The sequence below is a fragment of the Panthera leo genome, chromosome A3 (genome assembly GCF_018350215.1).
Source record: "Panthera leo isolate Ple1 chromosome A3, P.leo_Ple1_pat1.1, whole genome shotgun sequence".
NCBI classification, from domain to species: domain Eukaryota; kingdom Metazoa; phylum Chordata; class Mammalia; order Carnivora; family Felidae; genus Panthera; species Panthera leo.
In genome coordinates this window covers 119,727,107-119,753,469 of record NC_056681.1, presented here as the reverse complement: position 1 = coordinate 119,753,469, position 26,363 = coordinate 119,727,107, and the positions used below count along the sequence as shown (strand labels likewise).

The following is a 26,363-nucleotide window of genomic DNA, read 5'->3' as shown; positions in this document are numbered from 1 at the left end:
AGGAGGCTTTTCTTGATCGCCTGACACCGCCACCTCCAGGGCAAACCTTGATGGTCGGTTGGGAAAAGTAGGCAGAAGGAACTGTGGGGGTTGGAAAGCTTTGGGGGAAGGGGCAGCAGGAAGGAAAGCAGAAACAAAAGGGAGGGGAGTTTCCCTCAGGGGCTGTCCAGCTCTGCCTCCCACTCAAACTAGGGGTCCTGTGAGCTGCCTTTACCTCTTTCTTTCCCACTTTGCATCTTCTTTTCTTCTTCCTCTGCACCTTCCTCTGCTGTGAAAACAAGTCCAAGGAGGCCAGTGACCCTTCAGCACAGCACAAGCATAGAGGGAGGGTGAAGGCGGTAACTCAGAAGGCTTGGGACGAAGCCCTAGCTAAAGGCTCACGGTCCCAGGCCTGCACGGGTGCTGACGCTCACCTAGTACGCGCCCTGCGTGGTGCACGCCCTAGCACTGTTTACCCATAAGCCCTACGCCCTTAGGGGCAGCACAGCTGAGGTCACTCACCTTGCTGCTGGTTCAGTTGCTGGCTTCCCTGGTGACTAGGTCGGGGGTGGCTGCCTCTTCTCCATGCCCGCTTTCCCTAAGGTGACGACACCCACTAGGGATACATCTAATACCTTGCATTCAGGTTCAAGAAAGCAACCATAAAAGTACATGGTGGGAGAATACCTAGATTAACACTGGCTTCTGTTAAGAAAAAACAACCAGGGGTGCCTGGGCAGCTTAGTCGGTTAAGCTTCCAACTTTGGCTCAGGTCATGATCTCTCGTTCATGAGTTTAAGCCCCGTGCTGGGCTCTGTGCTGACAGCTCGGACCCTGAAGCCTGCTTCAGATTCTGTCTCCCTCTTTCTCTACCCCTCCCCCGCTTGTGCTCTGTCTGCCTCTCTCTCAAAAATAAAATAAAACATTAAAAAAAAATTTTTTTTTAATAGAAAAAAGAAAAAACCACCAAAAGGGGGCGCCTGGGTGGCTCGGTCAGACTCCTGGTTTCTGCTCAGGTCATGCTCTCCCAGTTTGGTGAGTTCGAGTTCCATGTCAGGCTCTGTGCAAACAGTATGGTGTCTGCTTGGGATTCTCTCTCTCCCTTTCTCCCTTCCCCTCTGCCACTCACACTGTCTGTCTCTCTCAAAATAAGTAAATAAATAAATAAACTTAATTTTTTTTTTTTAAAAGAAAAAAACCACCCCAAATTAGAAGTTTTGGCTGATAACAAACTTAAAATGACTGAACAGCAAAGTGGCTGTGTGTTAAAAGCTAATGTCCTCAAAGGTTGCTTTCCCTGGAGTCTCCCTGAGCGAAAGCAGGCATGGAGAAGAGGTGTCACCCCCAGCGCAGTCAGCAGGGAAGCCAGCAACAGAGCCAGCAGCGAGCTGGGCTCTGCAGGGAGCACATCCCCCGTGATAGGGAGGAGTGTGCTCAGCTCTGGGAGCTCATTTTGAATTGGGGCCTTGAAACTCTCGACCATATCCCAGTGTTGGCAAGCAAAATGGTGAAGTGAAAACCACGTCACATTAAGAATGGCTGAAGGAGGGGCGCCTTGGGTGGCTCGGTCTGTTACGTTTCAGTCTCTCCATTTCAGCTCAAGTCATATGAGGTCACGTTTTGTGAGATCGAGCTCCTTGTCGGGCTCTGTGCTGACAGCGCGGAGCCTGCCTGGTATTCTCTCTTTCCCTCTCTCTGCCCCTTCCCCTGCTTGCTCTCTCTCTCTCTCTCTCTCTCTCAAAGAAAGAATGGCTGAAGGAACATCGAACAGCCACCTAAAGAGAAGGCATAGGGACAGCCATGTTACCTGTCATCAAACACTTGAAAGTCCAAATTAATAGGAGTAGGAAGGACTGAACTTACTCTGGGTGGCTTCAGAGGGTGGAATGAGGATAAACTGCTTACAGAGAGGCAAATTTTGGCTCCCTGATAAGAAAGAACTTCCTCATGATGAGAGCTGGTCATGAATGAGCTCACTGGAAATATTCAAACAGGACTTTTACACTGGGCAGCAACCTGGATTAGATGACTTCTAAGATGTTTTCCAACCTTTAGATTCTACTATTTGTGAAAGTATTTTGAAAAAGATGAGGAGGACAAGCTACACCTATAAACAGTATGCTCACATGGTATGGAAAATACGTAGAGACAATCTGAACATCTCACCTCATCCTAACAAAACCCTTGGTGGTGACAGTAAACGTGTGTGGGTGTTGGGCCAGCCTCTTCCATTCACTGAGAAACTGGCAGCTCGCGTGTAAAGGGAATCTGTTTCTGAATTTTGTAAAGGTGCTGTCATGTGTGGACTTAGTCCACATCTACCTGTGGACTTCAGGGCTTGGGAGGGAACAGAGTCAGTGAAAGGGGCCCTCGTGGGGCTGTGAATCTGACATCCTGTCCCGTGTGGACGGAAGGGCTCTGTGGTGGGAAGAGCCCTGGCTTCAGGTTCTTCAGACCTAAGTTCTAGGACCAGCTTCACCCCTTCAAGCAAATCACTCTTTTCGATAATCACTCACTGCATTTCTGAAGGGGACTAGACGACATGCTCTCTAAGGCGCCTTCCAAATACATCACATCATTTTGTTAAAACCACCCTTTCCTACCATAAGAGATTGCTGGGTATCCCTGTGACCTGTTAGTTTTGTGGAGCTATTTGGTCTCTGTGTGCCGTGTGTTTAATGGTGTCCGGTTACCTCTCATCTAGTGTGATGAGCTCATGAGCCACTGATTTTGCCCAAACCCTAGTAAGTAGTCACAAGGGACAGTGTGATTAACGTTCATGGCCTGAAATTCTTTCAAAAAGTGGGATTTCTGGCATCTGTGGGAAGTTCTATTAGGGAAGGGAATCTCTAATCACCCATGAAGTCATCTCAAAGGCAGTCACCTCTTGTATTTATGTGTGTTTATCATACAATAAAGAGGGGGCCGTGCTTCTGAGGATTGAGGAATGGGACCAGAATGGAGACTCTGTCACCTTCACACCCCCTCCACGGGAGAACTGGCATCTTAATTGCATTGAAAAAACCAACCTAGGCCATACGCTTACTCTCTTCTAAGTGGAATCAGGCAGATTTGAGAGTGAAGCCATGGGCCAGACCCATGACAACACTAAAGGTGTATGCTTTCTCCTTCAAAGGTCTGAAGAAATACCCAAGGCTTCCCTTCCCTAAGAGCCTGGACTGATGATTTCAGTGGATGTGTTTGAACAGTCCATGGAAACACTGCTTTATATTTTTATTTAATAACCTTGTTAAGCGACTTCAACGTATTCAAAAGCATTATATTAGGTGAAAAGAACAAAGGAGGGCCATATGTAGTGCTCAGGAAGGGAACCTATGTGTTTAATACGGAACATGGGAATCTGACTACTCTAAACCGATTAGTAAATAGCTAGCAGTTATAAAATGAAGAGAGTCATGGGGAGTCTTGAAAATATGACGATAGGGGAATGGCCTTTTATTATTTCTCTCTTTCATGGGTTTTATGTAAGAAGAACAATGAGGTAAGGGTGTCTGGAAAATCAGTGAAATAGCTAAGTGATGGAGAGACTGAGGAAGGAGCCACAGGGGAGACTGGACAGAGGAGCGAAGGAGCAACAGACTCAGGTCACAAACGTCACATGAAATCAGAGCCTAGTCGTGGACAAAAGGAGAGAATAGGGTTTCAAAACCAAATCAAATAGGAGAGAGCAGAAAGGCAACTGGGAGAAAGTCCAGAAGCTTTTGTGGCTGATTCAGTTCCAGTCTTCCAGGAAAGCCTCAGAACGAGGCGGTCGCGCAGCCCTGGGGAGAGAGAGGCTGTGGACGGAGAGCTGGCGGAGGACGAATGAAGCAGGGAAAGGGGCTAACTGTGTGTGCGTGGGGCTCTGAACTTCTTTAAAGTCTGGATTGGGTCTGTCCTGCAAGGAGCATTCTTGAGAGAAACATAACGTGTCAGCGTCTCTGTGTGATCACGTGTGGCAGAGAGGCTCCCTGGGCCAAGACGTCCAGTGTGTTCCTAGAAGGCAAAAAGGCTGAGTGGTGAACTGAGGTGGCGTGTGCTACGTGATGATGTTTTACCACGTGGCGAGGACGTGAGGAGGGCGTGGGGATGGAAAGGGGCGCGTGAGGCCGGGCAGGAGCTCTGGGCTTCACCTGAGTGGAGCTCCTTCACCAGGGATGACATGGTGTTGGTGATGGAATCAGCGGCCACCAGCAGGTCACTGCGGAGGTTTCTCCTCGTACCTGAGGACAGTCAGAGCAGACGGCGATGGCAGGTGGGCGGGCGTGGAGAAAGAGCCGAGCGCACGCCTCGGTCTGCCAGGCCCTAGACGCGGTGCAGGGCACCTAGGGGAGATGGGGCATCTCCACCCGCTCCCGGGCACATCAGGGGCACGAGGCACCCAAGTCCTCCTTCTCCTCCCTCTTCTTTTCCACCTGAGGAGTAGGAACCCATCAGCGGCACGCTTCTCAGCCACGGTCAAGGGAGTTGGATTCCAGAATGAGAGTCGGATTCCAGGCTCGTTGGCCTGATGTAGGACTTTACTCTCCACCAGCTCCACCAGGCAGTACTTTGTCTCCCTGACAGGACTTCCTTAGCCACGGCGTCTTCCCCCAACTATACGACACGGTTGGTCGCTAGCCCCTCAGACAGTTGTAGTGATCCTGTGCTGAGTGTGCCTGCAGCAAGGCCCTATTTAGAGCTCCACTCTTCCTTCTCTTAGTTGCTCTAAAGAGTTTCCAGGCAAAGCATGACTCCAGGAATGATACCACCCAATTCCTCCAGAGGAGGCAAAGCCCAAAGGACAAGGCACTTCCCGTAACCCAGGGGAAAAAAAAGCACAGAAGCCCCGGAGGCCTGCTCTTCACAAACATACGAAGCCTGTAGACCTCCCGTTGGGAGACCAGCCCATCTAAATGAGAAGGGACCAGCACTTGACTTATTTATACTGTATATGAAAATCTGATCGTTTACAGCTAAGCTCACAAAAGAAACTGGAAAAATCTCAGTAGGAATCTCATTCACATTTCCAAACCCCTCTAGCTCTCCAGTGAGCTCTGCTCCCAAATCTCACCTTGTGCAAAGGCCTCCTGCATGTCTCCCCCGACTCCGCTCAGTGGGTCTTGCGGACAGTGGGTGGGGGTGGAGCCAGCAGACGCTGAGCGGACAGGCATGGGCATCGGGCGGCCGCCTCCGTGAGTGGGGGATGTATGCGGTGATCCTGTGGCCTGAGCCTGGGAGAATCAGAGAGATGAAACGTGTTACCTCAGGTATCTTACCTCTTTGAGGAAGGAGAAAGTCCTTCTACTCAGTCAGTCTAAGCCAGCCGAAAGAGCTCAGTTCAGTGGGCCAGTGCACTGCGTGATCACATTTGAAAGGAAGGAGTCAGGCTGCCTCTAGGACTGCAGAGAGGAAGAAAAGGAAAAAAGGAAGGAAGGTGGGGGCGGGAGAAGGAGAGAGAATCCCATTAGACTGGACTAAAAGTGGGAGGAAAAGCAGAGGCTAGCATGGAGAGGGGGGCCTCGCAGGCAGACAGCCTGAGCAGAGTAGCTGGGTCCAGGATCTGAGAGGGGCTGGGGCCACACAGTTGGAAAATGATACACAAACATCTTTCTTTTTTGTTTGCAAACACATTTATGGACATGACCTCACTTGACCCTCACAATAACTTGTGAATGAACAGAAAGGGTGTATGTTCTTGTGCCCATTTTATGGTAGAAAAACACAGAGGGAAGCGGAAAAGCTTTGTGTCAGGCCAACACAGCTCACGGAGATGCCGGAAGAGCCCCTTCCACTCCCAGGGCAACGGCGGGCACCCGGCACCTCTGAACTCCCAGCCCGAGGGGATCACGCTCCTGAGCGCGTGTCCGAGCTCCGCTGCAGGCTGCTTCCCGGGGGCCGGGTCGCCGCACTTGCCAAAAGCACACAGTGAGGCTGTCGGGGCCATTCCATGGGGACCAGGTGAGGACGGACACACACCTGGTGGAAGCCGAACTTTCCCTGTGAAGGCTCCGGTACAGTTTCGGAGGAAGCTTGGAGCAAGGGGATCACATTTAAAAATTCTAGTTAAAGGAAGCTCACTGAGATTTGGGCCCCGATGCTGCTCTTCAGAACAAGGGACACTGGGTGTGACACAGGGCAGGTTTTCTGTGGAAGCAAAACTGGGAAAATAGAAGCCAAAGTGGGCAAATGAGTTCAAATAAAGAGATTTATCTTTTGGGGATCTAGCTCAGAAACACCCCGCACGACAGAATCTGCCCCAAACACGCCGACGGGCTCCATGCACAAAGCCTCACCTCAGCGCTTCGGCCGGCGTGCGAGCGGCGCCACAAAGAAACAGTCTGTTCTCTAACCCTTTGGTTTGTGTGAGCGTATGTGTGTGTATTTTAATTTGAGACATTTAAAATATACAGAAAGCTAAAAAGCATAACATGATAAACACCCACATTGCAAACTGTTCTTAGTTTGTCAAATTCATTTCAACTTAGAAACGCCGCAGAGAAGTCTGAAGACCTATTAGTGTCCAGTCCCAGTCTCTCCTCTCATCCCTTCAGAGGCAACAATCATCAAAGATTTTGGGGTGAATTCTTTTTCCTATGTGTACCTATATAACTATGAATAATGTATGATATTTCATACTTTAAAATTTTGCATCAATGGTATCATACTGTGCATATCATTTTGCAATTTGCTTTTATCACTTAGCATACTTTCTGAGATCTTTCCATGATACAAATGATAGGAACTTAGACCCTTACCTCACATTGTATATCAAAACTAATTCAAAATGGGTCATGAAACCCAGGAGACTTTTAGAAGAAAAGGTTAAGCAATGACTTTTTAGATATGACACCTAAAACATAAACTACAAAATAAAATGATAAATTGGATTTCATGAAAATTAAAAACTTTTTTCAAAGGACACCTTTAAGAAGGTAATAAGACACTTCACAGAATGGGAGAAGATTTTTACACATCATCTATCAGATCAGGGGCTTCTATCTGGAATCAGAAAGAAAACTTACACTCAATAACAAAAGGACAAGTAACCTAATTTAAAAATGGGCGAAGGGCCTGAATAGATGCTTCTCCAAAGAAGACATACAAATGTCCAATAAGCACCTGAAAAGATGCTCAACATTATAAACCATTAGGGAGATGCAGATCGAAACCACAATGAAACACCACTTCACATCCATTAGGATGGCTACAATCAACAAGGTAGACAATAACAAGTGTTAACAAGGATGCAGCTTAATTGGAACCTTTGCATGCTGCTGGCAAGAACGGAAGATGGTGCATTCCTGCTGCTTTAGAGAAGAGCCTGACAGTTCCTCAAAAGATTAAACACTGAGTGCCACGCGACCCAGCAATTCCACGTCTCGTGTATATACCCGAGAGTAATGAAGACACAGGTCTGCACAAAAATCTGTACACAAGTATTCATGGCAGCATTATACATAAGAGCTGAAAAGTGGGAACAATCCAAGGGTCTACCAACTGATGAATGATTTAAATAAAATGTGGGATGCAGCCGACCCTTGAACAATATGGGTTTAATCTGCACGGCTCCACTTATATGTGGATTTTTAAAAAACCATATTTAATTTTGAGAGAGAGAGTACATGTTGAGTGGGTGTGGAGCAGAGAGAAAGAGAGAGGGACAGAGAGAATCCCAAGCAGGCTCCACGCTCAGCACAGAGCCTGACGTGGGGCTCCATCTCAACAGCCATGAGATCACAACCTGAGCTGATATCAACAGTTTGGATGTTAACCAACTGAGCCACCCAGGCACCCCAAATTTTTTTTTGATAAATACAGCACAGCATTATAAATGTATTTTCTTTATGATTTTCTTCATGACATTTTCTTTTCTCTAACTCTCTTTTTGTAAGAATACATATACATATAACATACAAAATATGTGTTAACTGATTATGTCATGGGTAACATATGGATCAACAGTAGGCTGTTGGTAGTTAAGTTTGGGGGGAGTCAAAAGTTATACACAGATATTTAACTGTGCAGGAGGTCAGTACCCCTAAGGCCCCCACCATTGTTCAAGGGTCAATGGAATACGATTTGGCAAGTAAAGGAATAAGTACTGATACATGTTACAACGTGGACAAACCCTGAAGATATTATGCTAAGTGAAATAAGAGCCAGTTACAAAAGACAGAATATTGTTTGATTGCATTTATATGAAATGTCCACAACAGGCAAACCCATAGGGACAGAGAGTAGATTGGTGGCTGCCTGGGGCTGGGGACTTGGGAGGAATGAAGAGTGAGTGCTAATGGATGTGGGGTCCTTTCAGTGGGTGATGAATTGTTCTAAAGTCAATTGTGGTGATGGTTGCACAATTCTGTGAATATATTAAAAACCACTGCATGATAGACTTTAAAATGGTGAACTGTATGGTATGTGAATTTTATCTCAAAAATATTATAAAAAAGACACCACTAGAAAAAATAAAAAAGATAAGTCACAGACTGGGAAAACATATTTGCAAATTATATCTGATAAAGAACTTGTGGGTCTTTGCAATGATTTTTTTGAATATGACACCAAAAGCAAAGGCAACAAAAGCAAAAATAAACAAGTGGAACCACATCAAAAGTAAAAAGGTTCTGTACAGCAAGGAAACCATCATCAAAATGAAGAGGTCGGGGCACCTGGGTGGCTCAGTTGGTTAAGCGTCCGACTTTGGCTCAGGTCATGATCTTGCGGTTTGTGAGTTCAAGCCCCGCGTCGGGCTCTGTGCTGACAGCTCAGAGCCTGGAGCCTGCTTCAGATTCTGTGTCTCCCTCTCTGCCCCTCCCCCACTCGTGCTCTGTCTCTCAATAATAAATAAATGTTTAAGAATTTAAAAAACAACAAAACAAAACAAAATGAAGAGGCAACTTACTAAATGGGACAAAATATTTACAAATCATATATATGATAAGGAGTTAATATCCAAAATATATAATGAATTCATTCAACCCAACAGCAACAAAACAAAACAAAACTAAAAACCCAATCTAATTAAAAAATGGACTAAGGCAGGGGTGCCTGGGTGCTTTAGGTGGTTAAGTGTCCAGTTCTCGATTTCGGCTCAGGTCATGATGTCACAGTTGGTGGGATCGAGACCGTGTCGGGCTCTGTGGCGACAGTGAGGAGTCCGCTTGGGATTCTTTCTCTCCCACTCTTGCTGCCCCTCCCCTGCTCACACTCAAGTTCTCTCACTCTTTCTCTCTCTCAAAATAAATGAACATTTTGTTTAGAAAAATAATTTAAAAAAATGGACTGAGGAACCAAATATTTTTCCAAAGAAGACATACAAATGGCCAATATGTATATGAAAAGGTAGCCAGGGAAATGCAAATCAAAACCACAATGAGGTATCACTTCACACTTGTTAGGATGATTATCAAAAAGGTAAGAGATAAGTACTGGTGAAGACATGGAAAAAAGGGAACCCCTGTGTACTATTGGTGGGAATGTAAATCGGTACAGCCACTGGAGAAAACAGAGTAGAGGTTCTTCAAAAAATTAAAAGAAAATGAAAACGACAGAGCGCCTAGGTGGCTCAGTCAGTTGGGTGTCTGACTTTGGCTCAGGTCATGATCTCACACTTCGTGGGTTCAAGCCCCACGTTGGGTTCTGTGCTGACAGCTCAGAGCCTGGAGCTTGCTTTGGATTCCATGTCTCCCTCTACCTCTGCCCCTCCCCTGTGCTCACTCTCTCTCTCTCTCTCTCTCAAAAATAAACATTAAAAAAAATATCTTACAAGTTTGTATATCAATAAAGCAGAAATGGAAAAAAACACCAAGAATAAACTAAAAAAATAAAAAAGAAACTTGTGTCCAGAACATAGAAAGAACTCTTACAGCTGAATAATAAGAAAACAAACAACCCAATTACAAAACAGGGAAAGACTTGAACAGACATTCTACTGAAGAAGATGTACAAATGGGCAACAATCACACGAAAAATGCTCAACATGAGTAATCAATAGGGAAATGAGAACTGAAATTACAATGAGATACCACTTACCTACTGAAAGAGCTATAATCAAAAAGACGAACAAGGACATGAGAAAACCGAAACGCTTGTATGTTGCTGATGGGACCATAAAATGGTACACTACTCTGGAAAACAGGTAAGCAGTTTCTTAAAATGGTAAACATAAACTTACCATATAACCCTGCAATCTGACTCCTGTGTATGTGTCCAAGAGAAACGCAAACATATGTCCACCCAAAACTCAGACACAAATGTTCAGTAGCTATGGTCTGGTAGGCCAAAAGAGGAAATAGCCAAAAGTTCATTGACTGGTGAATAGATTAACAGAATGTGGTTTATCCATTCAAGGAAATACTACGAAATCTCTTTTTGCTATTTTTTGCTGTTTAACTTTTATAATAATTTTCCTCTGACAATTAAACATGTTCTATCTTGTGAAATATTTTATTTTTGTCAGCGTACATGAAACATGTATTATCATTTATTTTTTTTTCAGGGTATATATTTTTTCTTCCCAACTAGTTTATAAACATCTCAGGAATCCCGTTTTGGTTGGATAACACATTAATCACTGTATTAATATAAATCATTATCACATATTAATCACTGTATCCTGGGGAATCACCTCTGTCTTTTACCCTATAATTACCATCATCCCTGACTTTTGGCCATTTTTGGGGGGGAGGGGACAAATAATAAAGTATACAATTAACTCTGGTTTGGAAAGTGCTTATGAACAGCCAGATCCAGCAGTTCCAGCCCCAATCCAAGTGAGATAATGAAGCTGGGAGAGAGGTAAGAGGATGTGCAGAAAAGCAAGAAAGTCTGATGCAGTGGTGTGTCCCTTGCAGGGAAGTCCTATGAGCCAGCACAGTGTGGGATGCAGGAGATCGCAGACGCGGTGGACCCGGGCCAAGCCCCAACCTCTCTTGGGCTTCCAAGAGCTGAGGGGCATGGAAGGAAGATCGATGCCTGGGTTGCTCGGACAGCATCAAGGAAGGACCCCATGCACCCCTGTAGCCCATGGTTTCCCAGCTGCAGAGGCAACGAGCCTCAAGTGGTCTCTCAGTCACAGAAGAGTTAGAGCCTAACAGATCACGTGTGCACCCTGGCTGCCGGGAGAGCCTATGAATTCGGCTGCCTCGGCCGGGGAGTGAGGAGTGCTGCCTAGAAGAACCAGGCTTGGCCACAAGCAAAGGACCGGGCTGCCTCACCACACATGGAGTTGGAGCCGCGGACACCCCTCCCCTGATGCCACAGCACTCAGCATAGTCCCCAGGGCACAGCACCCATCTCGGTGCCAGAATCTGGGATGACTGGCTTCAGAGTTTGCCTGGAGATGCCCAGACTGTGTCCAGCTCAGACAGCAAGCACTCAAGAGGGATGAAGTCCAGCTAAAGATTTCTTTTTTGCGTATCTATGTGGCTTGTGAAATTCAAATGCACTTCACTGTGTGACAGTTGTCTGTCGTCCCCGCAGAGGGCTGACCCAGCATTAAGCACACAAGTATTCCCTAAATCTCCCTCAGTGCGATCTGGGCCAGGCACCGCTGCCTGAGGACTGAATGTCAGAGTCGCAAAACCCAAGATGAGCAACTAGGTTGCTTTTTAAGAACATGAAACCGAACCTCTGAAAGCATTTTAATAGGAAAATGATGATGGGGGATGAGGCAAAAGGGATGCACGAGGTGGCCGGCCACATGTGGCTAAAACTCTAGCTAAAGCCACATGTGGCTAAAACTCTAGGATCAGAAAATGAAACCTATTGCCCACCATCAGCTTGGAAATAATCAAGCCCTCTTCCTGGGATCAGTGCCCAGGACATGCCTTCCGAGGAAGATAAAAAACAGGCTTCAGAAGTTGTCTTTGTTCAGAGCAGTAGAAAGAGAAAAATGAAGACTGCTGGGAAGGCACGATTCTCCCCAGTGAATCTCAAGCACCAGCCCTTGGCTTTAGGGTCACGTTGGATTACAGCAATGCTGGGATGGAACCATCAAGAGCCCTGTGTGAATTCAGGCTCCAGCAGAGCAACACCGGTTTGGCATCCTGGTAGGTCAGTAAATCCCAACTGCCCCGGGAGAGGCACAAACCACAGCCAATCGATACACACATACTTCAAGTCAGGCCCGAGGCCCGAGGCCCGAGGCCACGGCTTCAGGAAGGCCTAGAGACTGGGGTTGGTCTTGGAGGAGGTACACATGGGTGCAGGCATGCCCATGGCTGCCACTGGGTGGTTTAGACATAAAGAAGCAGGACGGGCGACAGGTGCTACATCTACAGAAAGGCTTGCTCTCCCCTGCCTGCAGGCCTCTCTGCCTGTCGTCCTCTGGTCAGAAGCTCTCCACCCCCAGTGTGGTCAGACTAGCTCCTGCTGCCCCTCGGGGCATTTGCTTCATGGTCACCTCCTCTAGGGTCAGATTCCTGACATGCTCCCCAGAACTCTGACAGCATTAACCTCACCTCTCAAATTTTATCTTCCTTACCATTGTGCTAAGCACATGTAAATGCTTAATAAATGTTTGTTAAATGACAATGAGGTATATCAAGTTTCTGACCCTTTTTCTTCAGTAATGGAAAGTGGGAATGGAGCCAGAGCAGGCAGTAATCTCCAGGGAGCACTAAATCTATCAGTCATCAATAAAGCTTTGTGTGACATACTTAACTAGATGAGTAAATGTGGTTGGTAGGCAGACCTCTGTGAAGGCTCCCAATGACCTTGCTCCCTGCTGTCACACTCCTGTGTAATCCCCTCTCCTTGAATGTGGTCTGGGCATAGTGACTGCTGCTACTGAGTCAGGAGAATGGGATGTCACTTCTGAGATCAGGTTATAAAAGACTGTGACTTAGGTCTTGCCCATACGCTCTTTCTCTCTCTTGTTTGTTCAGTCTAATGAAGCCAGCTGCGATCTTGTGAGCCACCCTGTGGAGAGGCTCACGTGACAAGGAACTGAGGCGGCTTCCAGCCGCCAGCTGGCTTGAACTGAGGCCCTCAGTCCAGCAGCCCACGAAGAATCCTGCCAACAACATGTGAGTAGTTGAGCCTTGAGATGCCTGTAGCCCTTGTGAGAGACCCTGACCCTCAGCTTGTGAGGACCAGCATCTGGACTCCGGGCCCATAGAAGCTGTGAAGTAATAAATATTTATTCCACAAAGTCACTAGGTTTTGGGGTAAGCTGTGATACAGCAACAGGTAACTCATATTCTCAGGTTGATTTTCTTCTTGATACTTATTGGGTCAGTCCCATCTGAAGGACATTTGATGGAGAAGGAATGGGAGGGAAAGTTGTGGAACATGAGAGATCAAGCCCAGAGACTCAGGGAAAGAGGACTGTGAATGAGAATAGGCGCAAGGATATATAATCAAAAAACATTCTACCCGATCAGAGAATGTGTCTAAGTCCCTGAGTAAATGAGCCTGTCCTGATGCCGAAGTCCCAACCTCTTTGCTTTGTCAATAATCACAGGCCTTAGAGACGATTCTTTGCTGCCAATTCAAAGACTCAGAAGAGGAGGGGGAAGTTGCAGGTTCTGAGATGGAATCCTAGCTCTCTCCACCACTCTGGGGTAGACACACAAAGAGGAGGTGTGATTCGGTGGGAAGGGCATGGCCTGCAAGTCGGGAGACCTGGGGTTTTCTTTTGACCATACAGCACCTGCTTTTTAATTTTTCTGGGGCTCAGTCTTCTCATTTGTAAACTGAGTGGCATCAAGCAGATGATCTCTGAAGTATTTTTCTGATTTAAAATTCTATGATTCTATGCCTTTGGCCAAGTCACGTCATCTCAGTGATGTCAAGTAATCACGGCTTTGCTCCAGTCACAAAGAGGCCGTCGGTGAAGGATCTTCTGAGGGTTCCCGGCAGCCATCTCAGGGTCAGATAACGGCATGTTCTATACCGAACACACCTTTCTTTTTTTTTTTTCTTTTTTTTTTAATGTTTTATGTATTTTTGAGACAGAGAGAGACAGAGCATGAGCAGGGGAGGGTCAGAGAGAGGGAGACACAGAATCCGAAGCAGGCTCCAGGCTCCGAGCTGTCAGCACAGAGCCCGACGTGGGGCTTGAAGTCACGAACTGTGAGATCATGACCTGAGCTGAAGTCGGACGCTTAACCGACTGAGCCACCCAGGCGCCCCCGAACATACCCTTCTCAGCAGTACGGTGAGTACCAGAGATGCTGTCCATTTAGATTCATGCACACAGAGCCTCTATGGAGGTGCAGGGAGCAGGTGACTGCAACAAGGATGATTCTAGCTCAAGACGCACAGAATTTCAATAAGCCCCTTCTAGTTACACGCCCACAAGCTGGAGTGCGCAGAGCACACAGAGTTCGAGACCCTGTTTGCAGTGCAGCGCAGCACTCTGGGTGTGCCGTCAGTTACCTACGATCCCCGGTAGGGATTGTTCATTCTCTGCCCTCTCGACAGGTCTGGGCCAGACAGATACACTACAATCTGCCTGGGGCACTGCGTTGTGAAATTTCACCATGTCTCAGAAGCGCAGATGGGCTTTACATTCAGGCAGGCAGGACCTCCCCACAGAGACTGCCAAGCACTCCAGTCACTGCAAACCAATCTAGAATAAATGGTCACAAGAGCAGGCTGGGGGCAGCATCGCAGTTGGAACCTTGAAGTTATGGGGAACCTGCGAATCACACAGAAATCAGGAAAGGTGGAGGAACTAGTCAGGCGGCTCCAGGGGATGGGGATAAACTCTCCGATGCGGGTGTAAAACCATCTTGCGCCTCTGGGTTTGAGCTGCCAGGACAGGGGCAGTTAGCCTGGGGAAGCTAGGGAAGGTCTGCAATACGCTACTTGGTGTTCGAAGGTTTCCTGATGCAAGGACAGTGGGATCTTGCTGTAATACGACCTATAACAAAGGCTTGAATGCAGCACGGGCCAGTCACCAATGACTGAACACAATACATGCCCTGTCACTCAGGTTCTCTGAATACAGAGGTCCCTTGTAGTTAGAAACAATTCTGCTAGAAATACAGAGCTCGAGAAATACATTCTGAGACGCTCTTTGGTCTGTTGGCTCTTCACTTATTCTAAATTAGCAAAAGAGTTTAAAAACCTGAGAAAACTGGGTATCACATTCTAAGAAAAGGACTCACAGATTATGCTTACAATTTCAGAATGTTCATGACCCCAAGAAAATAGCCTCTCTTTTAGTCCAACGTTCATTTTATATTTGAAGAGACTGAGGCCTAGAGAAGCCACAAGGTTCCAAATAAATCAGTAGGAAGGCTACAACTGGTACCCGGGTCTTCTAATGGCCTCATATGGCTAGGAGAAAACCAAAGCATAGCACGGTGTTGCTGAGGCCTGGAGGAACCCATGTTTCAGTCGAGACCCGAAAGGAGAGTACAGTGATTATGACTTAGTCTCTTGTCTATGACACAAATCTAATATTGGAGCCAAAGCAGGTACACAGTATGCCAGAGAAGGTGACCTGAGGACACTGTGAGCAGAGACAGGAGCTCACAGGCTGTGGCAGAGAGAGCCGGCCCCAAAGGGAGAAAGGCACTGTCCTTAGCAGAAGGGTGATTTGCACCACACTCAGCTGTGTTCAGGCATCCTCGGCATGGTGCTTGGCACACAGGAGGGGCTCCAGAAATACTGTTTCCTTCCCTTCTTTTTCTTCATGGGACAGGTAGGAATTTTTTCGTATCTCCTTGGTACACACTACAGTTAGGTAATCGAGCCTGGAGCGGCTTGTGGCAAAAAGCCTGATTTTGAGTTACTGCCCTCTATGGAGCCCTGATAACTGTATCCTCTGCACAAACACAGACCCACCTGAAACTCTGAGCTAAGCTGTTATCATGGTACCAGAAGGAGGCGTTTTAGCCTCCATCTGTCTCTCTGACTCGTGGATACCTGCCAGGGAGCAGATGGCCTTTGTGGACAATTACCTTCATTTTGCTGCAGTGTATTTAAATTAAACAAACTGGCCTCTTTGCTGCTGATTTTCAGAGGCCCTCTCAGAAAAACAGCAACAACAACAAAATCCACAAAAATCAACCCTGGGAGAAAGGAGCTGCAAGTCTGAAATTTAGATAAGGCAACCCTGACTGTATAGAGGAATGGGATGTATAAAGAATGGACTTTTTTTTTTTTTTTAATGTCGATTTATTTACTTTGAGAGAGAGAGAGAGAGAGAGAGAGAGAGAGAATCCCAAGCAGGCCCTGTGCTCAGCTTGGAACCTGATTCCGGGCTCAATCTCATGACCCAGACGTCATGACCTGAGCCAAAATCAAGAGTTGGATGCTCAACCGACCGAGCCACACAGGTGCCCCTAAAGAATGGACTTGGGGCAGATTTTTCTCCCTTCAAGAAAAGGTAAAACAAACCCCACATACTATATCGATCTGATGTTGGGTGGCTCTGCTCGGAAAATGCAGCCATCACATCAAATGTGCAGCTGAAAGGAGAGAGACAGGAGGCCGCGCTGCCCGTCCTGCGTGCCTAACACGACAACAGTTGAGACCGCTAGCAGTTAGCACCAGGGATGGGAGCAAGCAGACAGCAGAGAACGAGGTGGAGGAGACGAGAGAGACAAGCGCATGGCAGCGAGCAAAGAAACAGGCTGTGATTCCCTCCGGGGTGAATTAGAAACAGCGAAAGAGCACGCCAGGAGACCTTCCTATCTGAGCAAAGGTGCTGTGTGACTTAAGTGTTGTGTAGCTTTTCAAGGTAAACTTTGCGTCTAAACACCAGAGAGAAGAGCTGAAGAGTTTTACGATGTCTCTCTTTTCTTTCCACCACAGATACCATGAACGTACATTTACATACTGTGTAGGTCTGTTGGAAGGATAGGATGGGGCCACCAAAAAGTGTGCCAACAGTCCCTCTGCAGAGGGCTGGCACCCGTTTGTTCCCACATCACTTCAGGAAACTCAGGGCTTACACACAGCCTGTCACTCACTGTTCACTGTGGTGGCTCATGGGGTAAGTTGCTATAAGACAGGAAACAGCTCCCATGGGACTGCTGGATGTTTATGGTCTCGGTACTGGCAGTGGGTAGATTCCGTCCCTGTTCAAGTCCAATTACACTGCAGAAGACAAAGCTTACCTCAAGGCTTCGAGGGGTGGGAAGCAAGTTGTCTAGCTATCTTTCTTAGTAGGAGGAGGAAAGCATACTAAGCTCCAGGGACAAAGAACAACCTACTACAACTCACCATAAACCCAAAGATCAAAAGAAGTTGAAATTTAAACTTTCAGATAGGGAAGCTCATAAATTCTAAGACTAGATTACCCTCTTTCTGTTTGTTTCTCCTAGTCTGTCCGACTCTATTTGAGAATGGTATTCCTTTAGTTCTCATTGTAGGATTTCAAAGCCAGTTCTCGGTGAAATGATCAGGGACCTCACTGAAGGGAAAATCCCTGTAAAATGAACACAAAACACTCAGCTTGCATATTAGAAACAAAAAGAGAATGAACTGCCAGGAGAGCATGGTCCTTATTCAGACAGCTCAATCGGTGATCAGGCAAGAAGCCAGAACCTATCAGGGATATTTTAAACTCCAATGAGTCAAATTTAAAGGCTACTTATAGGTATGCAAAACTCATATGGTGAGGTATGGCACCATTCTTTGCTGAGTCCCTGCTGTACCCAATGCAGCAGTTAGAGTCCAGGCTTTGCAGTTAGGGAGACCTAGTTTGGATGTCAGCTTTACCATTTATTAGCAGCATGCACCTGGGTAACTTACTTAACCTCTCTGCATCTCAGTTTCTTCATATGCAAAATGGAGATAATATCTTTACAGGCTGGTGTGGATGAACATAAAATGCTTCACACACCAGCTCAAAAGAGGACCACCTGCCATTATTCTACTTTGAAAGGTGCTGGGGGTCACAAAGGGGCAAAGTGTCCACTGTTAGCAGGCTCACGGTCCCCTGGGGTTGTTAGGCATGTATGCAATTAGCATACAAAGGAGAGTGAAATCCATGCCTTAGTGGAGGCACAAAGGAAAAGCATAGAATCGAGAGAATGTAACTCTGAGCTTCTGGAACAGGGTAAGGTTTCACAGAAGAGGTGGCATCTGAGAGTATCTTGAGGGCTATAATTTCAATAGGCAGAAAAGGCTCGGGAAGGGCAATCCAGGTGAGGAAAGGGCATGAACACAGGCCGCTGGCCTGGGAGGGGAGGCTGCCTGCGGGGGGTAAGGAGCAGTGTGGGGGGGCTAGCATATAGGGAGCACATAGACACGTGGTAGGAAAGAGCAGTGTGGCCTACCATCATCCGAGCCTTAAATAAATAGTCACCTAGTTTATTTACTAGGCCGGAGATGGCAAACGGCAGCCTATGGCCATATCCAGCTCACCACCTGTTTTTTACAGTCCATGAGCTAAGAATGGTTTTCACATTTTGAAATGGTTGCATTTTAAATGGTTATATAAGTACCTACATAATATCTCTGATTTGGTTTACAAAGCATAAAATATTTACAGTCTAACCCTTTTTAAAAATTTTTTTTTGTTTTTAATTTTAAGTAGGCTCGATGCCCAGTGTGGGGCCTGAATTTAAGACCCCAAGATCAAGAGCCACATGTTCTACCCACTGAGTCAGCCAGGCGCCCCATACTGTCTAACCCTTTAATAAAATGCCTACTGACCCCTGCTGGGGGCAGCGGCACAGGGAGCTAGGGGAAGGTTCCAGAGGAGAGAATGGCGTGGCCAGTGCCATGCATTTAGGACTCTGGCTCTGGAGCAACGTGAAGGAGGGACTGAGGAGGAAGAGATAGGGCACAAGGAGCCCTTATGCAGAGGCTCTTTCAACAGACCAGGTGACAGATGATGGAGGCTGGAATGAAGAAAGGTGGTAGGAAGTGGAAGGAGAGAGACACAAGCAGGCTTTTGGAGAAAAACTTGCCTGCACCTTGACAAGTGCGTGGATGAGCAGAAACCTGAGACAGTGTGCAGACAGGGAGCTGACAGGAAATATGGCCAGAGGACTGATTTGTGGGGAAGGTTCCTGGGAATCGTTCACCATCCAGTCCACATGTAAACCTCAGAATCAGGGATTCTGAGAATGCCTCGGCGGCTCAGGCTGTATCGCAGAGCAAGGTTCTCTGAGCTCAGGGTAGTGCTTCTCAGCTGGGGGTAATTTCACCTGCTAGGGCTTGGGGAGGGGGATATCACTAGAATTTACCAGGTAGAGGTCAAGGGTCCTGCTAAACACCCCACAATGCACAAATCAGCACCCCCAGACTCCCCAGAGTTATGTGGCCCAGAGTTCCACAGTGCTGAGGATGAGAAACCTGGCTGAAGGTGAGTCAGAATCTTTTCCCAGGCGGCAGGCTGCTGTGGAAGGAAGGGCAGGTCACCAGTAGCCTCGGGTTAGGTTAGGATCGTCAAGGGGCCCAAGAATAAACTCTTATATCTTCTGCACATTTGAAAGATGTCCTGGGGGGAGCGGCTACTGGCCTCAGAGTCTCCTAGATTGTCTCTTGGTTTCCTCAGGTCTGAGCTGGTTAAATACGGCAGTTGAAATTGGAGATGTGAAAGCAATGAATAAATAGTGAATGTTACATATATATTTAAGTTAATAAGAACACAAAATAATAAAAGTATTGAAGGATTTACGGTTAGCCAGCTTGTAGAGCTGTGGTGAGTTGGTGTGGTTTCTTATTAAAGGTACCGCATTAGCTACAGTTAACCGTCTCTCTCTTTGCCTCTAATTTTATAAAACAAGCTTCTACTTTTTCTTTCTTCTTTTCTTCTCTTTCTCTCTCTCTTCCTCCTTTTCTCTCCCTCCTCCCTTCTTCCCTCTCTCCCCTCCCCCTTCTCTTTCTTTTAAAGCATCGGGGCATCCGTACGGTAATGCCAAATGACAGTAATTCTACTTGCCAGACTATGATTGGCAGCAAATGGAGAAGAGTGCAAAAAAGTCTAGTGTACCTTTTATAACATGCTTCTTGTAGCTGAAACTAAGCAGATGTTCATTTCAGTTAAGGACTCTAGGAGAGAAGGCTCCCTACTGTTGCGTTATTGTTAATACGGAACATCAGAACCAGCCCGAGGTCAGCTATAAGACCCAAGAGATTGGTGCAGGATCAGGATTTGATGAAATGCCTACAGATGCTCTCCAAGTGAAGGATCATAGATCCAATCCCACGCCAAGAGAGGATGCTGGGGTGAGGTCTACCAGGAAGAGCACTAGGGATTCCTCTCCTCCTGTGGAAGCCCGAGAGATAAACCAAAGGAGGGGGCTTCAGGGAAGCAGCGGATATTTTCTTAGGATGCTTTCTTTTGTCTGGAAAGGAGGAGGGAGAAGGCTGGCGTGAAGAAACACTGAGGAAGGAGCTGGGTGTTGAAAGAAAAGCCCAGTGCATTTGAAAGTCACAAAAGGAGACACCAGTCTAATGAACCCAGTTGGTTTTCTATAGACCCTTTCTGGCTTTAGCCTTTCCCCAACATACTGGCTGGTACAGGTGACGAAAGCATCAAAGGACTGTGAAGCTGAAGTTTGCAGATGAGGAAACAGGTTTGTAAAGTCTATGGACATGTTTAGACAGAAAAGTGGTTTTGATGAGAAGGACCTTTGAATCACAAGAGCAATCCATTCATATGTAATTCAATAAGGAGGATTGAAGATTTAATTCCCTCTCCTTCTTTGGGCTGAAACCAAAGCAGGGTGGCGGCTGGACAAAACAAAGCCTATTTTTCAGAGCTATCTACACTACTACTCTACTGAAAATTTTCTTTCCAGGGTTGCTGGTAACTTCCTGATTGGCAAATCCAAGGGCTTCCTTATCCTATTGTCTTATTAATTTTCTCCTTCTTGAAAGCTTGAGCTTTCACCAAGAACCCACAATCCTACCCCTCCCACCTCCTCTTTCTTCTTTTTCTCTACTATGGTTTTTCCCTAAGCCTCATGTTTATGGTTTCAACCCTAATTTTATGTTGAAGACTTCCAAATCTACAATGCTAGCCATGTTTTCCCACTGAAGTTCCAGCTGCATATCCCCAAATATATGGTAGATCAGGCAAAAAGCCTGAGTGCCTGCCTAATCTTCAGAACTCAGTATGTTCAAAAACAGGTTAAAGTCCCCTCCCTAACCCAGATCATCTCCTCTTCTTACTTCTTCAGTCAGTGTTCCCATCATTTTCCTAGATCCTCAGGCTCAGAACCTAAAAAAGTCACCTTTCACTCATTCTTTTCTGCTGATGCTTTGCTGAGACTCAGATTGTAGTATTCTGGGTGAGACAGTGTGTCCCAGGAATTCAATGTTGTTCCAGCGGAAGGACAATTTCTCCAGCTTGGTGTGTAGAGAATTTCCCTGGAGACTTTGGAAGATAGTTTTCATATGTTGCATGCATTCTGTCCAAGAGAGGGAAAGACAGAAATGTAGTGCAGGAGGGAAATAGAAAAGCAGGGAAGGAAACCTCTCAGTTTGTCCTTGACGAGGGTGATGAAAAATACTGCGGAGACTCAAAGCGATTTCCCCCTATATCCTCACACTGTAAACTCCTTGTAGGTATTCAAGGAGTTCTGGGGGAGTGAAATACAAATCTTATTTTTAATACTGTAACAATATTTTCTCCTTTGGGGAAAAAACTGAATGAAAAACAAAGCAACAAACTACCAGGTTCCTATAGTGAGTACAGGAGCCGGGACTGGTGAATGAGCACACTTCACAGACCCACAAGGCAATCTACGTGCAGTTAGCACATGGGGTCATCTAGACAGACTAGGACTGGAACCCAGGCTGAAGGTCTATGGCAGAGTCACACAGTACATCACACTGATCTTTGTTTACCAAAAGACATCTGTGGAGTTCACAAACTTAGAGGGATAGCAGTGGTGCCTATAGCTCAGGATACCACTGACCTGGCATGTGTTTCTGTATTTAAGGCATGATGCCAATGATGAAATAATGTTCATACTATTTGAGGCTGGTATTTTTGTAGGATTCCTCTTGTTATCCTCCAAAACGCCAAGTTCACTGTCTTGAACATATGTAGTAAGACACTGCTGAATAAATAAGTGAACGGCAATTCTTTGCCTCGGGGTAGAAGTAGATTCAGCCTTCTATTTTAGAGTATGGTGGGGTCAGAGAGTCCAGAAGATTTAGAGGCATGTGAATTTGAATCACTTCCCAATGAGACTGTATCTAAAGGTTAAGTGAAGCAAGAGGAGAAGTGGTCCATGAGCACATCGAGGGGTTCACCAATAATCTCTTTAATGGACAAAGGAGGCTTTTATTTGTTGTTGTATAGAGTTTTTAAAAAGTACTTTTTCTTAAATTTACAAAGTTGATATTCATGAAGTTTGTTAGAACCCTCATGGGTCAACTGTGGCTAACTAAATATTGAGCACCCTTCCTCTGAGGTATATTTGGGGGAGCCAGATCAGAGATGCAGGCTTTTAAGAACCAGCTCACACCATGCTTTCTTTGGTGTAGTTGTAGTGGGTTATTCATCTGATTCTGGAAATCAGAAAGGGCATGTGGCAAGATCCCACTTGATATTCCAACTTACTGAAGTAAAAGGAAAGGTTCCAAGCGTGTCAATGCTCTCTTAGTGGAATCCCCAAGACTCCTCTAATTACACAATTTTCAGAGTCCCATCTATCTAACCCTCTGGACCATTACCATACTACTAATCTGGATCAAGGCAACCCCATGGGAGCCCTCTATTCTTATATCTTACTATCTAAAGTTAGAGTCTTTAAGCCTGATGTTGATCTGTATATAAAAAGTAGTGATGTCTAATAGGAGAATTCAGAGAAATGTTCCAGGCAACATCTTTCATGAGTAAACCGTACCTCTTGCCTTGGATAGCTCATTTTATTTGGTGTTAGCAATCCAGCAGTACAATTTTATGGTGCGTTGAGTCACTGGGAAAAATGGAACACTGAGATGTAACTCACATGAATTTAGACATCCGAAACCCCTCCAGACTAGGACCGGAGCAGCCCACAGCTCAAGTGCACCGATGGCAGTAAATACCATCACCAGCATTACTCGTCAGTCTGTTGTTACCTTAGTGAGTTCCTCTGTAACATGCTGGTGAATCCCCTAACCAGGCTGCAGGGGCCAGGTTTTTACTAAGCAATTATCAAAATACTTTCAAGTGATACAAATAACTACATATATCCCACATTTTATAGATTATATGTATTTAAAAAAAAGAGAGGATGATTTTATTCTACATACTCAACATCTGTTCTTTAGACAGAAATGGTAATAGCATTAATCATAATTAATGGCGACCCTGAAATTCCTTTTTCTGATTCCTTTTTATAAAGGGCGTTTCTGAACCATGATTTAGTCTTCTGAATGGGTAGGGAACAGGAGTACCTTGAGCAAAGTCACTGCTCTAAGTACTCGAAGCGGTTCTGTGCCTTATAATCAATAAACTTATAAATTCACACCACTTTTAGTTCGAAATCTTGTAAATTTGGTTAATACTAGTTTTCATTCAGCAACTATTTATTGAGTATCTGTTCTGTGGCAGGCACTAGCTAGCGACTGGGGATGGCAGTAGTGAAAAAGGCAGACAAAGTCCTTTAATTACAGTCTGATGATTATCACGGGCCTGATTAACCCTGACTCAGTTGATACAATCTAATTCCTGAGCCTGTTAAACTGTAGGGTATATTGTGGGTTGAAGAGTCACTCAGTGAAGTCTTATCTGAAATAGCCAGGCAGTTCTTCCCTTAATTATAACTCTTGGATCTGAGAAAAGAGAAGGGAAGGAGGGAGGGAGGGAGAGAGGAAAGACAGAAGAATTATCAGCTGAGGTGCTGATGCCACTCAAAGCCCTGGAGAAGTGGCTGAAGGCTGAAGGTGGACCCACAGCACCAAAGCTGTTAAGTCACAGTCATTACCTATTCCTCTCAAATCCCCCCAAAGCTAAAATAATCCCTAAAGAGGAAAGAAGCAAGAAGACGACTACATGAAAAGTTCTCTATAATGGATTTATAGAGCCAATTTTGGGAAGCGTGTCTAGTAAATTCTTCATTGTAGGAGTCTCTCACAACTATTTAATCACCCATATAGGTAACACATTATGATGGGGAAGAAATTAAACTATACCAGCCAGAACCCAGGAAGGAAGAAAAAGTTACAACTTAGCTCTGTGCTAAATACCTTTTTGTATCTCACTCAGTAAGGAGACAGACTAAAACAGAAGCACTAGTTCTGAAGCTTTATGTGTCTACTTGTTTAAAATGTTGAATTATATAAAGCTATTGAGCTTTCAAATTTGAGCCTCAGCACTGAGCCTTGGGTGGGTCCAGTTTAAACCTGTGATGTAAACAGAGGATATTTAAACCTATATCCACAGAGCAGAATGTCTTACCTATATCATAGTGGAGAAAGATGGGGAAAAGACAATTTGTACCAATTTGTGCCATGGACGGTCCTAAGAGAGTATGAAGACAAGGTCATGAACTCAGGACCATGGCCATGGAGAACTTCTAAGACATACACACAAGTGGTTCATTAGGGGCAAGCTTCAGCAGTCTGGGTCTAGCCTCTTACTTTGCCAACTTCAAGGGCATGATGATCTCACACAGACTCAAAGGTCACTGAAGCGAACAGGTTATTTAAGTCCCTGTCTGCTCAAGGTCAGCTTTAAAGCGACCTGAGAAATAACATACCAGCAGTGGCAATTTCTCGTTCTTGGATTACATGGCAATCCATAATGTTTTTTAAGAATGAAACGTCTATTGGAAGCTCTACTGCTACCATTAAAATAGATACTCATAAAGCCCGCCCTCTTTGGAAAGAGAGTTCTCAGGTAAGGTGTAGGGTTCTTCACTCTGAGCCGGCACATTCCCAGAGGGAGGAGATGCTAGTCTGGGCAGATTGTTGGAGTAAGGTCCCAGCAAGTGGTTTTAGCTGCAACGTGCATCTTTGGGGTATAGAGGAGAGAAGAGAAGGAGGGGAACAGTGGCTGTCGGCAGCTACAGGTGAGGTGATGCCCTGGAGCACCACGAAGGAGAGGAGACTGTCAGGCAAACAGCGGGAGAAAGGAGAAGGAAGGAGAGATGTTCTCTTTCCTTCCCTCAACACAAGCGCACTCATCCTCCTATTTGTGGTCGGCGTTACCAGCATCCGCGTCTCTGTGGCTTCTAAGCAAACTGGAGGATTATACGTCTATGCCCCCCTTGAAGTTAAGTGTGGTCATATGACTTGCTTTGGCCAATGAAAGGGAGGGAAAGAGAAGTATGAGTGTCACTTCCTGGGGCTTGACTTTCCATGCTGTCTTCTCCTGCTTTGCCCATATGAATGTACCTACTGAGGAAGTGCCATAAGATCAAAGCAATAAACTACATGTCAATGAGGAAAAAAACAAACAAACAAACAAAGCAAAAACAACACTAAACAAACTTTTGTTACAGTAAAGCCACTGAGATTTCTGGGTTGATCACCTATCTTAATCCCATAATCTATCTGCTTTCCTTCTGACAGTCTGTCTCTCCCTTGCTCCTTTCTTGCCTCTTCCCCCGTTTGATCTTTTCCTCTGCACTCTATTATTTCATTGCCCTCCTAACTGAAAATAATAAATATACTGTTGGGTATTCCTATTCTTTTTTTTCTAAATATTTATTTATTTTTGAGAGAGAGAGAGGGAGTAAGGGGAGTAGGGGTGGGGGGGGGGGGTGGGGAGACAGAGAATCCAAAGCAGGCTCTGCAGTGACAGCAGTGAGCCCGATGCAGGGCTCGAACTCACTAACTGTGAGATCATGACCTTAGCCGAAGTCAGATGCTTAACTGACTGAGCCACACAGGCGCCCCTGTATATTCCTATTCTTAATCTAAAACATGGATCACTTTGTTTTTTGAAAAAGAAACAAGTAAATTTTTTGAATTAAACATTCATATTTCTCTCTTTTAAAATTAAAGCCCTGAGGTAAGTTAAAAATCAGCTTTAGCTTGTATAAAAAAATGTATGCTTTGAAAACCTTACTATGTTATATAAACATATGGTGTTACTATTGTGGATAGGCCCTCAATTGATTTTCTTGTGTGGGTTAAGGGCTGTCCGGAAAAATAAAAACAAACATAAACCTTCCCTAAACACCATGCAACAGCCATGCAGCTCAAAAACCAGAGCTCCCCCTGGAGCAGACTCTGAACAGGAAATCACTGAGGGCATAACCAGTCACTTAGCTTTCATTGGTAACTTTGTTAAGAAGGCTCCTGGGGCTGGAGCATCCAGAAGCCTGTTCGAGACTAAAGGACATTTGAAGTCATCAGAAAAACTATACATTTCCATGCACAATCATTCATGATGTAGTATTTAGACCTGAGGTCACTCCCACAACCCTGAAAGTTGTTTCAGGCAATTAAAGTCACTCTAGACATGAAGCAGCAGCGAATGCAAAAGCAGGGAAATGCAATCGTAGCCTGGCTAATCATGCATAGTTAAATAAACACAACAG

The 26,363-nt window shown here is 45.6% G+C and overlaps 1 protein-coding gene across 7 annotated transcripts in view; it reads right to left on the bottom strand.

Moving 5' to 3' along the window:
* The window catches only part of DTNB (dystrobrevin beta), a 239,585-nt gene that overhangs the window by 5,404 nt on the left and 207,818 nt on the right, over nt 1-26,363 (bottom strand). For 3 of the 7 annotated variants that reach the window (XM_042933506.1, XM_042933505.1, XM_042933510.1), the window contains 3 exons: nt 5,033-5,192; nt 4,113-4,202; nt 215-268 (listed from right to left, as the gene is read on the bottom strand). In XM_042933506.1, coding sequence (XP_042789440.1) covers nt 215-268; nt 4,113-4,202; nt 5,033-5,192 — 304 coding nt within the window. Of the gene's footprint in view, nt 1-214; nt 269-3,189; nt 3,976-4,112; nt 4,203-5,032; nt 5,193-26,363 lie in introns of those variants that run through there. The other 4 variants (XM_042933507.1, XM_042933508.1, XM_042933509.1 and 1 more) reach the window with 4 other exon arrangements.